Below are 16,391 nucleotides of genomic sequence, written 5' to 3'. Positions count from 1 at the left end.
TCCCCGATAAGAAATAATCATAGGTTTGTCCCGGGGAGAATAGATGGGGGATTTGGTGCATGGCAGAGAGCTGGGATTGTGCAACTAAGGGGTCTGTTCCTGGATGGGACGTTTGCGAGTCTGGGAGCGCTGACGGAAAAATATGGGTTGCCCCAAGGGAATGAATTTCGATACATGCAACTGAGGGCTTTTGCGAGGCAACAGGTGAGGGAATTCCCGCAGCTCCCAACGCAGGAGATTCAGGATAGAGTGATCTCAGGGACATGGGTGGGGGATGGTAGGGTGTCAGATATATACAAGGAAATGAGAGATGAGGGGGAGAACATGGTGGATGAGCTGAAGGGAAAATGGGAGGAAGAGCTGGGGGAAGAGATTGAAGAGGGGCTGTGGGCAGATGCCCTACGTAGGGTAAACTCTTCGGCCTCGTGCGCCAGGCTTAGCCTGATACAATTTAAGGTTTTGCACAGGGCACATATGACCAGAGCAAGGCTCAGTAAATTTTTCGGAGTAGAGGATAGGTGTGGGAGATGCTCGAGAAGCCCAGCAAACCACACCCACATGTTTTGGTCATGCCCGGCACTGCAGGGGTTCTGGGTGGGGGTGGCGAAGGTGCTTTCAAAGGTGGTGGGGGTCCGGGTCGAGCCAGGCTGGGGGCTGGCTATATTCGGGGTTGCAGAAGAGCCGGGAGTGCAGGAGGCGAGAGAGGCTGATGTTTTGGCCTTTGCGTCCCTAGTAGCCCGGCGAAGGATACTGCTTATGTGGAAGGAAGCCAAGCCTCCGGGCGTGGAGACCTGGATAAACGACATGGCAGGGTTTATAAAACTGGAACGGATAAAGTTTGCACTAAGGGGTTCGGCTCAGGGGTTCACCAGGCGGTGGCAACCGTTCATTAACTACCTCGCAGAACGATAAAGGAAATGGGAAGGTAACAGCAGCAACCCGGGGGGGGAGGGCCCAGGTGGGTCCTCAGGGGCGTTTTTGTAAAGATATTGGTACTTGGTTATGTATATTGAATTGCTGATTTTATTATTTGGGAGAGCTATTATTTTTGTTATGGCAGTTGCCATTTAGTTTATATGTTATTTATTTATTTGTTAAAATACGGTCACGGTTATTTATATTGTTTTGCTGTTGTAAAAAGGGGAAAAACCTTTGTACTGTTTTGTTTGGCCGAAAAAGTTGAATAAAATATATTATAATAAAAAATTTAAAAAATTCAATTTATAAAATCTGGAACATAAAGCTAGTCTAAGTGATGGTGACCACAAAATTATCGATTGTTGCAAAAACCCATCTGGTTCGCTCATGTGCTTCAGGGAAGGAAATCTGCCGTCCTTACCCGGTCTGGCCTACATGTGACTCCAGACCCACAGCAATGTGGTTGACTCCTAATCGTCATCTGAAATGATGTGGAGATGCCGGCGTTGGACTGGGGTGAGCACAGTAAGAAGTCTTACAACACCAGGTTAAAGTCCAACAGTTGGACTTTAACCTGGTGTTGTAAGACTTCTTACTGTCATCTGAAATGGCTGAGCGAGACACTCACTTGCAGGGCAATTAGGGATGGGGAATAAATGCCTTTTCAGTAAAGCCCACATCCTATGGGCAATTTAAAAAAAAAAAAAAAAATCAGAATATTTTGATCATGTAACATCTACAGCTCGGGATACGAGAACTATCACTGTGATCTCTGGGCCATGGTACACAAGGCATATGGCAAGTGACCATATAAACAGAGAACTTGGACAACCTCACTAATGGATCACACACACTAAAGCAGACAGTACACTCAGCATGACACTATAGCACCTCTATCATAGCAAAGCATTTCAAGCCACTTCACTAGTGACAAAATTAGACAGAAGAGAATAGAGAACGCACCATTTGTTCGTGAGAGCTTGAGAAAGTATTTAAACATCAAGTCATAGGAAGTGGTGACATTAAAGCTGGGACTGAAAGCTCAGCGTATTATTGTTATTTAAATAAATTTAGAGTACCCAATTCTTTTTTTCCAATTAAGGGACAATTTAGCATGGCCAATCTATCTACCCTGCACATCCTTTTTGGTTGTGGGGGTGAGACCTACGCAGACACGGGGAGAATGTGCAAACTCCACACGGACAGTGACCCGGGGCCGGGATCGAACCCGGGTCCTCGAGTGAGGCAGCAGTGCTAACCCGTGCCGCCGTGCTGTCCCTAAAACTCAGCATCTTAAAGGAGGAGAGAGAGGAGTTGAGGGAATTCCAGAGCTCAGTGCCAACACAGCTGTAGGCATGGTTACCAGTGGTAGGGCAAAGGAGAGACATCGTTGCACAAGCCGCCAGAATTGAAGGGAGGGAAGAGTTCTCGGTGGACTGTAAGGCTGGTGGAGGCCACAGATAGTAAGTGGAGAGAATTTAAACATCGGGGGGTTTGCTGGATATAGGTCAGTGACCCAAGGGGACTTGATACGATTTAGGCGATAGGGGACCAGAGTTCTGGATGAGCTCAAGTTTATGGAGTGTTTATAGTTTCCACGGAATCAGAGCTCTCGAGTAGCTGCAGTGAACTGGAAATTAAAACAACTTCATGAGATGCATTCATGTTATTATCTCTGATCCCACATGTACCAGAGGTGAGTGCAGATATTTATAAAGAACAGCAGGTTTCATGCCTGAGGGCTATTGCATTTGAATCACTATAGCCAGTGAATTAAAAAACTCTTAGCTTTAGATGATAAAGGTTCTGAGATCCATGACACTCCATCACTCCTATGACAGTAATCAGAAGTACTCACTTGGATCCAGGAATTCAGCAATGAATGCATACCCTGATGGCAGAGGGTTCTTATCAGGAAGCAATTGGATATCTGACACAATGTCCCCTTGAGGATTCTGCAAACAGGGCACAGCAGCAGTGTTAAATCATCATTGCCTCACGAAGACTTGCACTGAAGGCATTTCAAAAGCTGCCGATTCATCGACACCCCCGGCATCTTAACCACGAGTTACAGACAAGCCCATGGCCCACAGAGACTGGCAGAGTTGTCGTCTTTAGTTTTTAGTCTCTCCCCTGTGCCAATCTTCCAATGGTGTACTCTCAGAACACATTACCCCTCCCCGCCCCATTCCCACTGCACCACCTATTCCCCACCCCGCCCAAAACAAAAACACCATCACCACAGTGTGACTGTTCCCCACACATACTGACCAGGCCACCATCAATTGCAGCGAGGTTGCAAGTGACCCCAAAGTGGTTTGGAGTCCGACAAGTAATGTACTTCCCAGAAAGGATCAAAAAATGGGAATCTAGAGAACTTCCCCCCTCCTTAGCCTGGGAATGCAGAGGGCATTCTGGGACTGCATCCAAGACCTGAGCAACTAATCAGTGAACTCAAACCAGAACTTGAATGACCACAGTTTATGATTCTCTGTCCTTTCGTGGTAAATGTTGCCGCAAAAGTGTCCAAATCTTTGTGATGTAGGGTGTGCAGCATGGTGGGGGTGAGAGAGAGAGAGAGAGAGAGAGAGAGAGAGAGAGAGAGAGAGAGAGAACAAGATCAATGAGATTGGCGTAAGAAGGTGCCCGTTTATAAACTAATTTGAACGAATTTCAACTCTTGTACCATTTATAATCTTCTGAAGTACAGCATCCCTGTCTTCCGGACCAGGGACTGCTGACAGGTACAGCTTAGAGTGTTTATGAATGCGTTGGAGGGGGTTCAGAGGGGGTTTACTAGATTGATGCCTGGAATGAGCAGTTGTTTTATGAGGAGAGGATGGACAGAACGGGGCTGGTTTCCAACTGGAGTTCAGAAGAGTGAGGGGTGACTTGATTGTGTTCGGTACCCCAGAAGAAGTAAATTATATTTGTGTTTGTGGGCATTAGGGAAAAGTTTTAGCTTTTAAGTTGAAGTTTAATTTGTACTCTTTATTCGTGGGTTGGAAGGTAGGCGACTCCTTGCTACTGCGAAGCAGTGGTGTTCTGCTGGTATGGTGAATACCTGAGAATGTGCATGAAAGGCAAAGCTTGACAGCATGTAGTGATTCAAAGGGGAGGAACATTAGGGGAGACTGGAACCCTGGAAGTGGATCCTTGTTGAAGATGTCCAAATGAAAGCATATTTTGGGAGGAAATTCCAAGATAAATTCTTTGAGACTGGAGATTAAAAACCCAAGTTAAAAGACCAGTTGGCTCAGTGTGCCAGGCATCTGGGGGGAGTTGTCGAGAGATCCACAGCATCAGTTTGGGTGACATCTGTCACTTGATTCTAGAGTGTGCGGTGTCTGGCCATAGGTCACCTATTGGTTTACATGGACTGCGTGCTGACTGTGAATACTGGAGTATAAGCTAGATTTTACAGATCTGTATATGTAACAGTATAGTTGTGGGTGAAGGAGTATTGTAATACAGTTAACTTTTACTTGTTTAATAAATGTTTTATTCTTCTGTTTAAAGTTCACCAGCTGACCTTTGTTCAGTAGCATCCCTCCACTTTTCTAAAGAAAAAAATAAAAGTTATATCAAGCCGGGTACCACCTTACGATCTCACTTTTCCAGTGTACTTAGCTGAGGTCATAACAATTCAATTTTAGATCCTAAACGGTCTTGACAAAAATGAATATGGAAAAGATGTTTGCTTGTGTGGGTGAGTCCAGAACTGTTTTAAAATTAGGGGTCATCCTTATCGGACAAAGCTGGGGAGAATTGTTTTCTGTTAGAGGGTTGTTAGAGGAACTCTGGGCAGGATTCTCCACTCCCGCGCCGAAGTGCCCGCGCCGTCGTGAACGCCGTCGAGGTTCACGACGGCGCGAAACAGCCCCGATCCCGACCGATTCAGGCCCCGACAATGGGCTAGGATCGGGGCCGCGTCATCTACACGCGCCAGGGCTTGTCGCCGCGTAAAGGCGGCGCCGCATAGATGACGCGGCCGGCGCCGCATAACTGGCGTCACCCGCGCATGCGTGATTGCCGTCCTCTCTGAGTCCGCCCCGCAAGAAGATGGCGGACGGATCTTGCAGGGCCGCGGAAGGAAGGAGGTCTTCCTTCAGAGAGGACGGCCCGACGATCGGTGGGCACCGATCGCGGGCCATGCCACATTTGAGGTACCCCCCCCCCCCCCTTTTCTTTTAAGGCCGAGGTAGATTGATTCCCTTGCCTAACAAGAATCTACGGTTATCCGGGTAGATGGAAGTGCAGAATTTGAAACACAAACAAATCAGCTGTGATCGTACTGAATGGCGGAGCCATCACGGGCTGAATGAACTATTCCTGATCATATGTTCGTATCACACATAGAAACATACACAGAAAATAAGAGGAGGCCATTCGGCCCTTCGAGCCTGCTCCTCCATTCATTATGATCATGGCTGATCATCAAGTTCAATACCCTGATCCCACCTTCCCCCCATATCCCTTGATCCTTTAGCCCCAAGAGCTGTATCTAATTCCTTCTTGAAATCTCACAACGTTTTGGCCTCAACTACTTTCTGTGGTAGTGAATTCCACAGATTCACCGCTCTCTGGGTGAAGAAATTTCTCCTCACCTCAGTCCTAAAAGGTTTACCCCTGACCCTCAAACTATGACTCCCTAGTTCTGTTCTCCCCCACCATCGGGAACATTCTTTCTGAATCCACCCTTCTAATCCTGTTAGAATGTTGTAGTTTTCTGTGTGATCCCCTCTCACTCTTCTAAACAGCAACCTACCTCTTTATTCAGCAGGGAGCTGACACACAGAAAACAGCTGGATTTCTGGCCAAAGCCCTTTGCAAAGTTAGCGGAGGATCCGTCTGCAGTTGTATTGATCTAGAGTACAAAAAATACAGGTCAGATAATGGGGTAGGAAGTGAGGGTCAGGGGATGTGAAGAAGGGGTAAAAATGTCTAAGAGTTTTCATAATTTTGAGACAAGCTGCCGTTCGCGTGACCTAGCAGGTCATGGCCGCTACCGGAAGTCCTCCAAAGAACTTCTAAGTGTAGGCAATGCAGCGGCCAATTTGAATATAGCAAGTAGTTTTGTTTTTGTGATGCTGATTGAGGAATAAATATTGGCCAGGTCATTGGGGAGGACTCCCTTGCTCTTCCTCAGAGGTGCGGCGGGGTCTTTTCTATTTATCGGAGAGGTGTCCTTGGTTTAACCTGACTTCCAAAAAGACAGCGCTTCCAACAGTGCCACACTCCCGCAGAACAGCAAATGGGTGTTGGCCTTGATTTTAGAGCTTGGTTTCTGGAGTAAGACTTGAAGCCATGACCTTCGGACTCAACAGGCGAGGGCACTTCCAACTGAGCCACAGCTGGAAATCTGACTCCGCTATAATTTCCTGAATTATCCTGCCCTCTTTTCCCTTTCCCTCGCCACAGAATTTTGTAAGAATGTTGCTCCAGACACTGGTAGAACTCGCTCAATGTATTTTCTTTTTTGAAGAGTGCAACAGCGTGCACAGAAACGTTGGGCCAATTATCCTCCACATCAACAATTGGTGCTGAACAGATTGCGACAGATTTTAACACCCGACTAAATCATTAGGATAAACAGACAGAACCTCCAGTTTAATGTCTCATCTAGAGATTGCTCCTCCAACAATGCAACAACCCCTCAATGTTGCACTGAACCATCAGTCCAGATTATATGCTCAAGACCCATCATGTGGGCTCAGAACAGACACAGCAATAAGTGGGTATTTTTCCTAGATTGTACACAGACTATAAAAATCCTACATATTCATTAGAACTTCCTCCTCCTTCAGGCACCATGCTCTAAGGGGGTGTTACGATCAGGGACATCCACTGGATTGGTCCACGGTTATACCCGGCAAAGTACTGCAATAGTTTGTCATTGCTTTCTGCAATACGACTGACCAGGAAACTCTCCCACTTTTACTTTTTTATTTAAAACAACCATTTTATTAAGGAATTTATGGTTTTATAACAACAAAAGATTCACTAGGTTGATCCCAGAGTTGAGGGGATTAGATTATGACGAGAGGTTGAGTAGACTGGGACTGTACTCGTTGGAATTTAGAAGGATGCGGGGGGATCTTATTGAGACATACAATTATGAAGGGAATAGATAGGATAGATGCGGGCAGATTGTTTCCACTGGTCAGGGAAAGCAGAACTAGGGGGCATAGCCTCAAAATAAGGATAAGTAGATTTAGGACCGAGTTTAGGAGGAACTTCTTCACCCAAAGGGTTGTGAATCTCTGGAATTCCTTGCCCAGTGAAGCAGTTGAGGCTCCTTCATTAAATGTTTTTAAGAAAAAGATAGATACCTTTCTGAAGAATAAAGGGATTCAGGGATATGGTGTACGGGCCGGAGAGTGGAGCTGAGTCCACAAAGATCAGCCATGATCTCATTGAATGGTGGAGCAGGCTCGAGGGGCCAGATGGCCTACTCCTGCTCCTAGTTCTTATGTTCTAAATATAAATGTAAACATAATTCAGTACGTAACACCCCCACCAACCAACAACCATACCCAGCCAACATCCCTCCATCCCCTCGCTGTTCCTGCCTAAACTAAACTAACTCCCCCTAACCCCCTCCTTCCCTAACCCTCCCCCCCCCCTTTATTGTATCTGCTAACAGTCTAGTTTTCCCTGATGGAGTCAATGAGGCTGCCACCTCCGGGTGAACCCTAACGTTGATCTTCTCAGGGCAAACTTAATTTTCTCAAGTCGGAGAAGCCCGGCCATGTCACTAACCCATACCCCTGATTTTGGGGGCTCTCGAGTCTCTCCACACTAATAAGATCCGTCTCCGGGCTACCAAGGAGGCAAAAGCCAAAACACCAGCCTCTCTCGCCCCCTGGACTCCCGGGTCTCTCCCACCTTTACTGCCCGCCATCAGGCGTACTGGAAGGATTTACAGGCTGATAATCAACCTGTTTGGCCACGTTATGGACGCACTTCCTCTGGCCATCAGGTCCAGAAATGGGACTCGAATCCGGAGCTTCTGACCCCGAGGTGGGGGCACTATCCACTGTGCCACAAGACCTCCCTTTTCATTAGTACATTGTATTGAAATCTCAGTGATGATCCCAAATTTGAATTCCAGCCCCATATTCGGATTTCACTTACAAAGGCTCAGGGACCATTTCCTATTTATTCCCTCTAAACAGAAATGCCAGCGGAAAGGAGCACCTCAGAATCACTGTAATCTAGCCAAACGTGCAGACATACCAGCTGATATTCCTTCGGACAAGTGCTTGGGTTTGAGGACCAGCCCATTCCTGTTAGAGGGTAGCAACTCGGATCATTGGTTTCAGGTGCAGCCATCTGGAACAAGGCACAAGGTATAGTCTACACGTCAGCCACTGTTGCATCAACTCCGTTCCGTCGCTAACACCAAAGGAAAACAAAAGAATTAAATAAATTGGGGGGGGGGGGGTTGAGGGCAGTGGGGAGTACATTGCAGGATTTTTTTTTGGGGGGGTCACAAACAGATGTAGAAGCTGTTGTGTTCTGCTTCTTCATGTAGCATAAGCTGCTTCCTTGATGTCTGCTCTGACAAAGGAAGGTTCAGACTTGGAGATAGGTTTAACACATTTTTGAACAGTTAACAATTCTCCTACTTGAATTCGACTCTCCTGCTGATCTTGCTATAGTAACTCAGTCTAACTAACCAGTTTGCTCTAATCCATGCGGTGGGTGTGATGCTCTAATCTGCCCCTGTCTCTCGGAGTGTCGCCTGTGGAAAGAGAAAGAGCACGTGTGCCCTGTCTTTTTATACAGGTTGCCCCCTTGTGGTAGTGTCACCTCTGGGTGTGTCTTGACTGCCCATTGGTCGTGTCCTATCTTACTGACCTACTGGTTGAATGTCTGTGTGTCATGATGTCTCTGGTGCTCCCTCTAGTGTATCTACATTAACCCCTTGTGTATTGACAGTGATGCACATCACCACAGAAGCAGAGTCCAAAAAGTTATTTTCAAAAGGGTTGGTCGCATTTAAATAGCAACTTATCACATTAGACCATTCCAAAGCTCTTTACCATGTTGTTTCTGCTGTGTAGGCAAATGCAGTCATCAGTTTACACAGAAAAAAGTCCCTCAAATAAAATATCACGATTGTTTATCAGATAATCTGTGTTTTGTTTGATGGGAGTGGTGAAAGAAGGCATGCGGAGCTAGCAAGAGAACAGAATGAGGCTAGGTACAGATAAACGTGGCCCATTAACCTATTTCTCTGTACTAGAACTAGACCAACAATTTTAGCTATCATAATACTTGGGCAGAGCAGCGGGGTATTAAAGGTTTACATTCAGGGATAATAAAACAGCAGAATGGGTTCGGTCTTCAACATGTTGCATGGTACAGTGAAAGCTCATTGAGAATTTCACCATTCGTAAGAGGAATGTCGCTCTGGCAGTACTTGGTATTGGAGGCGGGTGGGACAGAGGGCCTGGATGTGGAAAGAGAAGTGTCCTTTTGAAGTTCTTCATTCTAACACATAGAAAGTACAGCACAGAAACAGGGCATTCAGCCCAATTCTATAGCTTCACATGAGCCTCTGTCTACCCTTATTTATCTCACCCTATTAGCATAACCCTCCATTCCTTTCTTACTCATGTACCTATCGAGTTTCACCTTAAATACCACTGGCTCCAACTACTCCATGTTTAGAAAGTGCAACATTCTAATCTTTACCCATTTTTGGGGTAAAGAGGTTTCTCCCGAATTCCATATTGGATTTTATTTTATATAGTTTGGGCTCAGTATCGCATCGGGCAGGACACTGACCGATCAATACCTGCATTGAAAACAGATAACAACTATAATCTCAGCAACAGCCTACAAAATGGCCTTACTAAGGGTCATCTGTCAAAAAAGGGCAAGATTTTTTTTTAAAGTTCCATTTATTAAAAGGAATAGTTCTAGCCTTACGGCGCACACAGTATTTTGTCATGGAGATATGGCCACACAAGTTCAAACAAAATGAAGCAGGGCTGAACACTCTGGGGATATGGGGAGTAAACAGTCCAAAACATTTGAATTTGTCAGTACACCCTTTGGAAGTGATAAACAAGCAGCCTGCGCTACTTCACCTTCATGTGGCGATACTCAAAATAATCTCTGCAGACACAACAATAGGAAGGGACGTATCCACAATTGTAGTGTTTGCTGTTTTTCCTTGGGTTAAAAGGACACAATGTAAAAATGTCACTGGCAAATTCTTGAATATTCCATCACATTCCCCAAGGGCTCAAGTCAGGAATGCAATGGAACGCTCACCATTAGTCTGGAGGGAAGCGGGCACAACACAAGAGGCTTGGCACCAGGACTGATCCAGTTTGCTCGTCTCCTGCTGCAGAACCTGAACTCAATGCCCACTCCCTTCAGTGGCTCAGTTGGTAGCACACTCTCTTCTGGAATCGTAAGGTAGCGGTTCAAATGTAACTCCCATGCAGCATTGGGGGAGCTCCAACTGTTGGATGAAGCATCAAATCAGGGTGGGCCCACCACACCCACACACAATCTGTCTGCTTGCGTGGATGTAAAGGACCACATGACATTATTTTGAATATACACACAGGCTTCCATTAGTAATGCACTCTGGTTGCAGCAGGCATCCTCTACAGGATGTACTGCAGCAACTCACCAAGGTAACTTCGATAGGACTTAAGCATGCAATTTCCCGCTGTTGGGCCAACGGCTTGAAATTCCCTGCCCTGCAGTGTCATAAAGACACAGGCCCCTCCTGCCAGTAGGATCTACTGTCCCGCCAAAGTCAGTGGACATTTGAATGGGTCACCGTATCTGCCACTGGAGAACGTGGGGTGGGTTGGGGCCAGAAAATTCCAGCCAATGTTTTCAGGCTGCAGTGTCAAGTAAACAAGAAAATGTAATTTTTTTCCCCCAGTAATATCATTGTCATATTTCTTATGCACTGGAACGCAGGCTGTTGGGGTCGTAAGTATGGCAATTATATAATAATCTTTATTGTCACAAGTAGACTTACATTAACACTGCAATGAAGTTACTGTGAAAAGCCCCTAGATGCCACATTCTACCACCTGTTCGAGTAATTGGGAGTAAGAGACAGGGTGACTGCAAGAGTCTAAACCAACAACAAGAGTTATTTTGACATGTTAATAAACCCAGAGGAACTTAAATCAGAATTTTATACAAGACAATAACAGGAATAGTTTTAAAGTGGGTTGTTTTAGTTCAACAGGGACTATTTACAGGTTGTGAAAAGTGAAGTAAATGTAAGTTTATTTGTATTTCAAGCCGAAGAGCTAAAGTAAAGAAATAAATTTAGTCAATTCAGGGAAGAAAGCATTTCTGAGGGGACAGGTTGAAAACAATAAAGAGATCAAGGGAAAGAACAAATTGAAGGAAATACTGAAGCTATGCAAGGGGGTTAGCTGCTCAGATCTCCTAGAAGACAACAAGATAGCTGGCCAGAACTCCCAGAAGGCTGTGTGAACAAGGCCAGACAGGCGAACCAGTTGCCATTGTGAACCGGTTTGATGCTGCCAAGACACACTCACAGGTGATGGCCCGTTACACCCTATCTAATCTATGTCTGGATCTGCAGAATGTGAATTGGCCAAATGGTTGACTGAGTTGCTACAACCAGTTGAGTGAATATTCCACCTCTATGGTGATTGCGGAAACTATTGCAGCCTGCAAATCAATGCCAAATGCCGTCTGTGTGTGTGTTCATTCAACATTGCAGGCCCATTCACTAACCATGTATTAGGGGTCATGTGGGACTGTGAAGCCGTGATGTCATTGGCTGACCGATCCCGGGTCCTGGTTGGCTGTTGACCTCTAGCTCCGCCCTGAAGGCGGAGTATAAGAACCTGGAGTTCTCCCCCGCAGGCCAGTTAGCTACTGAACTGCGGGGAACAAGTCACGCTTAATAAAGCCTCATCGACTTCATCTCTATTCGTCTCTCCTGAGTCTTTGTGCGCTACAATTTATTAAGCGTGCTTAAAAGAACTATGGAGCTCAGGATCATCCCGGAATGCCTGAGGATCAGCCCCAACGCAGTGAACTCAGCAGCAGTTTTCAAACACTGGCAGACTTGTTTCGAGGCCTACCTCAGAACGGCCCCCGGCCGGGTCACAGAAGACCAGAAACTACAGGTCCTGCACTCGAGGGTAAGCCCGGAAATTTTCCCTCTCATCGAAGACGCAGAGGATTACCAGACGGCGTTCGCAGCACTAAAAAGCATCTATGTTCGCCCAGTGAACCAGATCTACGCACGCTACCAACTCGCAACGAGACGGCAAAGTCCCGGAGAATCGATAGATGATTTCTACGCCGCGCTACTAATTTTGGGACGGGCCTGCAGCTGCCCGCCGGTAAACGCGATGGAACACATGGACATGTTGATGCTTTTGTGGCTGGTATGAACTCTTCCCAAATCCGCCAAAGACTTTTAGAAAAAGAGTCGCTAGGACTCTCAGAGGCACGGGCCCTTGCAGCCTCACTAGACGTGGCCGCGCGAAACACCCTGCGCCTACGGCCCCAACCGCGCGGCAGCCCCTTGGGCTCCGTGGACCCCCGTCGCGACAAACCCCCCCCACCCCACAGGCTTGCGCGGTTCAGACGCCAAGTCGTCCCGGGGTGGCCCGCTGCTATTTCTGCGGCCAGGCGAAACACCCCCGGCAGCGCTGCCCGGCCCGCGCAGCGACTTGTAAGAGCTGTGGGAAAAAGGGCCATTTCGCGGCTGTGTGCCGGTCCCGGGAGGTCGCCGCGGTCCCCGGCGAACAAGGATTCCTGCGCGCTTCTAACGCTCCCCAACCCCCCCAGCGCCCCATGTACGACCCGCAGGCGCAACCAGTTTGGGTCCCAGCCACCGCTGTCCAGCGCTCCATGTACGACCCGCAGGCGCAACCAGTTTGGGTCCCGACTACCGCTGTCCCCGGAGAACAAGGCGATTTGCGCGTTTCTGACGCTCCCCAACCCCCCCAGCGCCCCATGTGCGACCCGCAGGCGCCGCCATTTTGGGTCCCGGCCACCACAAAGGGAGGAGGGGCGCCGCCATCTTGGGATCCCCCAGACCTGTGCGACGCATGGGGGCGGCCATTTTGTCCACCCCGCCGCCATCTTGTGACCCCCCAGCCATGTGCGATGCATGGGGGCGGCCATTTTGTTCACCCCCGCCACCATCTTGGACGGCAACAACGGACCCCAGTGTCGACGGCTCCACGGGGCTCGAGGAAGACGCTCAAACACTACGATCACGTCTGGCCTCAATGACGCTGGACCAAGCATGGCCCTGGACGCTCCAGACGACGACAACAACGGTGCTGATAAACGGGCACGAGACACCATGCCTGGTCGACTCCGGGAGCACGGAAAGCTTCATCCACCCCGACACGGTAAGACGCTGTTTTTTGACCATCCGTCCCAGTGCGCAAAAGATTTCCCTAGCTGCAGGATCCCACTCCGTACAGATTAAAGGCTTCTGCATAGTGACCCTAACGGTGCAAGGGAGGGAGTTTAAAAACTACAGGCTCTACGTCCTTCCCCAACTCTGCGCGCCCACATTACTGGGATTAGATTTCCAGTGCAACCTGCAGAGCCTAACGTTTCAATTCGGCGGCCCAATACCCCCACTCACTATCTGCGGCCTCGCAAGCCTCAAGGTTGAGCCCCCATCCTTGTTTGCAAACCTCACCCCGGATTGCAAACCCGTCGCCACTAGGAGCAGACGGTACAGCGCCCAGGACCGGACATTCATTCGGTCCGAAGTCCAGCGGCTACTGAAGGAAGGCATAATCCAGGCCAGCAACAGTCCCTGGAGAGCACAAGTAGTAGTAGTAAAGACAGGCGAGAAGCAAAGGATGGTCATAGACTATAGCCAGACCATCAACAGGTACACACAACTAGATGCGTACCCTCTCCCCCGCATATCCGACATGGTCAATCGGATTTCCCAATATAAGGTCTTCTCCACCGTGGACCTCAAGTCCGCCTACCATCAGCTCCCCATCCGCCCAAGTGACCGCAAGTACACAGCCTTCGAGGCAGACGGGCGATTATACCACTTCCTAAGGGTCCCATTTGGCGTCACAAACGGGGTCTCGGTCTTCCAACGAGAGATGGACCGAATGGTTGACCAGCACGGGTTGCAGGCCACGTTCCCGTACCTCGACAACGTGACCATCTGCGGCCACGATCAGCAGGACCACGACGCCAACCTCCAAAAATTCCTCCAGACCGCTAAAGCCTTGAACCTCACATACAACGAGGACAAGTGCGTGTTTAGCACAAACCGGCTAGCCATCTTGGGATATGTAGTGCGCAATGGGATAATAGGCCCCGACCCTGAACGCATGCGCCCCCTCATGGAATTTCCCCTCCCGCACTGCTCAAAAGCCCTAAAACGCTGCCTGGGTTTTTTTTCATATTACGCCCAGTGGGTCCCCCAGTACGCAGACAAGGCCCGCCCCCTAATACAGACCACGACCTTCCCCCTGTCGACAGAGGCTTGCCAGGCTTTCAGCCGCTTCAAAGCGGATATCGCAAAGGCCACGATGCGCGCCATCGACGAGTCCCTCCCCTTCCAGGTCGAGAGCGACGCCTCCGATGTAGCTCTAGCGGCCACCCTTAACCAAGCGGGCAGGCCCGTGGCCTTTTTCTCCCGAACCCTCCACGCTTCAGAAATCCGCCACTCCTCAGTGGAAAAGGAAGCCCAAGCCATAGTGGAAGCTGTGCGACATTGGAGGCATTACCTGGCCGGCAGGAGATTCACTCTCCTCACGGACCAACGGTCGGTAGCCTTCATGTTCGATAATGCACAGCAGGGCAAAATTAAGAACGACCTTAAGATCTTAAGGTGGAGGATCGAGCTCTCCACCTTCAACTATGAGATCATGTACCGTCCCGGAAAGCTGAACGAGCCGTCCGACGCCCTATCCCGCGGCACATGTGCCAACGCACAAATTAACCGCCTCCAAACCCTCCACGAGGACCTCTGCCACCCGGGGGTCACTCGGTTCTACCACTTTATAAAGTCCCGCAACCTTCCCTACTCTGGAGGAGGTCCGTACAGTCACAAGGAACTGCCACATCTGCGCACAGTGCAAACCGCACTTTTTCAGGCCGGATGGTGCGCACCTGATCAAGGCTTCCCGTCCCTTTGAATGCCTTGGTCTGGATTTCAAAGGGCCCCTCCCCTCCACCGACCGCAACGTATACTTTCTGAACGTGGTGGACGAGTACTCCCGTTTCCCCTTCGCCATCCCCTGCCCTGACATGACAGCGGCCACAGTCATTAAAGCCCTTAACACCATATTCACACTGTTCGGTTGCCCCGCATACGTCCACAGCGACAGGGGTCCTCCTTTATGAGTGACGAGCTGCGCCAGTTCCTGCTCAGCAACGGTATAGCCTCGAGCAGGACGACCAGCTACAACCCCCGGGGGAACGGGCAAGTAGAGAGGGAGAACGGCACGGTCTGGAAGACCGTCCTACTGGCCCTACGGTCCAGGGACCTCCCAGTTTCACGGTGGCAGGAGGTCCTCCCGGACGCTCTCCACTCCATCCGGTCGCTACTGTGTACTAGCACTAACCAAACGCCTCATGAGCGCCTCCTTGTCTTCCCCAGGAAGTCCTCCTCTGGAACGTCGCTGCCGACCTGGCTGGCGGTCCCAGGACCCATCCTGCTCCGAAAACATGTGCGGGCGCACAAGTCGGACCCGTTGGTCGAGAGGGTTCGCCTCCTCCACGCGAACCCGCAGCACGCTTACGTGGAGTACCCCGACGGCCGACAGGACACGGTCTCCCTGCGAGATCTGGCGCCCGCCGGCAACACGCACACCCCCCCGACACCAATCACCCCCTCCCTGCCACCGGCGCACCCCGCGAGCGCCCCCTTCCCGGGGGGATCGGTCCTCCTCCCAGGTCCGACCAGAAGTGAAGCGGAAGCAGAAACCGTAAGGCTCCCGGAGACGACAACACGGGAACAAGCACCACCACCGGGGCCGAGGCGATCGACGAGGACGACCAGACCGCCCGACCGACTTGTGGCATCAATGTAACACTACTATATTGTGGACTGTAACGAGAACGTTTTCCTTTTCCCCCTTTTACTGTAAATAGTTCAAAACAAAAAAAAACATCTGTACATGCAAACGTTTTCCTCCCAGGACCAGCCTTGTAAACCCTTACCACCATACGAAGCACCACCCCGCCGGGTTCATTTTTAACAAGGGGTGAATGTGGTAGTCTGCATTAAGGGTCATGTGGGACTGTGAAGCCGTGATGTCATTGGCTGACAGATCCCGGGTCCTGGTTGGCTGTTGACCTCTAGCTCCGCCCTGAAGGCGGAGTATAAGAACCTGGAGTTCTCCCCCGCAGGCCAGTCAGCTACTGAACTGCGGGGAACAAGTCACGCTTAATAAAGCCTCATCGACTTCATCTCTATTCGTCTCTCGTGAGTCTTTGTGCGCTACACC

General features: G+C 49.4%; 1 protein-coding gene across 3 annotated transcripts in view; it reads right to left on the bottom strand.

Annotated features, from left to right (window-relative positions):
- The window catches only part of mvb12a (multivesicular body subunit 12A), a 120,328-nt gene that overhangs the window by 79,001 nt on the left and 24,936 nt on the right, over positions 1-16,391 (bottom strand). Inside the window, exons 1-4 of one of the 3 annotated variants that reach the window (XM_072491228.1) lie at positions 10,207-10,355; positions 8,158-8,253; positions 5,687-5,785; positions 2,777-2,873 (exon numbers count right to left, since the gene is read on the bottom strand). In XM_072491228.1, the coding sequence (XP_072347329.1) occupies positions 2,777-2,873; positions 5,687-5,785; positions 8,158-8,253; positions 10,207-10,209 (295 nt within the window). In that variant the 5' untranslated portion in view covers positions 10,210-10,355. Of the gene's footprint in view, positions 1-2,776; positions 2,874-5,686; positions 5,786-8,157; positions 8,317-10,206; positions 10,356-16,391 lie in introns of those variants that run through there. The other 2 variants (XM_072491230.1, XM_072491229.1) reach the window with 2 other exon arrangements.

The sequence above is a fragment of the Scyliorhinus torazame genome, chromosome 27 (genome assembly GCF_047496885.1).
Source record: "Scyliorhinus torazame isolate Kashiwa2021f chromosome 27, sScyTor2.1, whole genome shotgun sequence".
Lineage (NCBI taxonomy): Eukaryota > Metazoa > Chordata > Chondrichthyes > Carcharhiniformes > Scyliorhinidae > Scyliorhinus > Scyliorhinus torazame.
The sequence above is the reverse complement of the archived record's forward strand: the minus strand, read 5'-3'. Positions and strand labels throughout refer to the sequence as shown.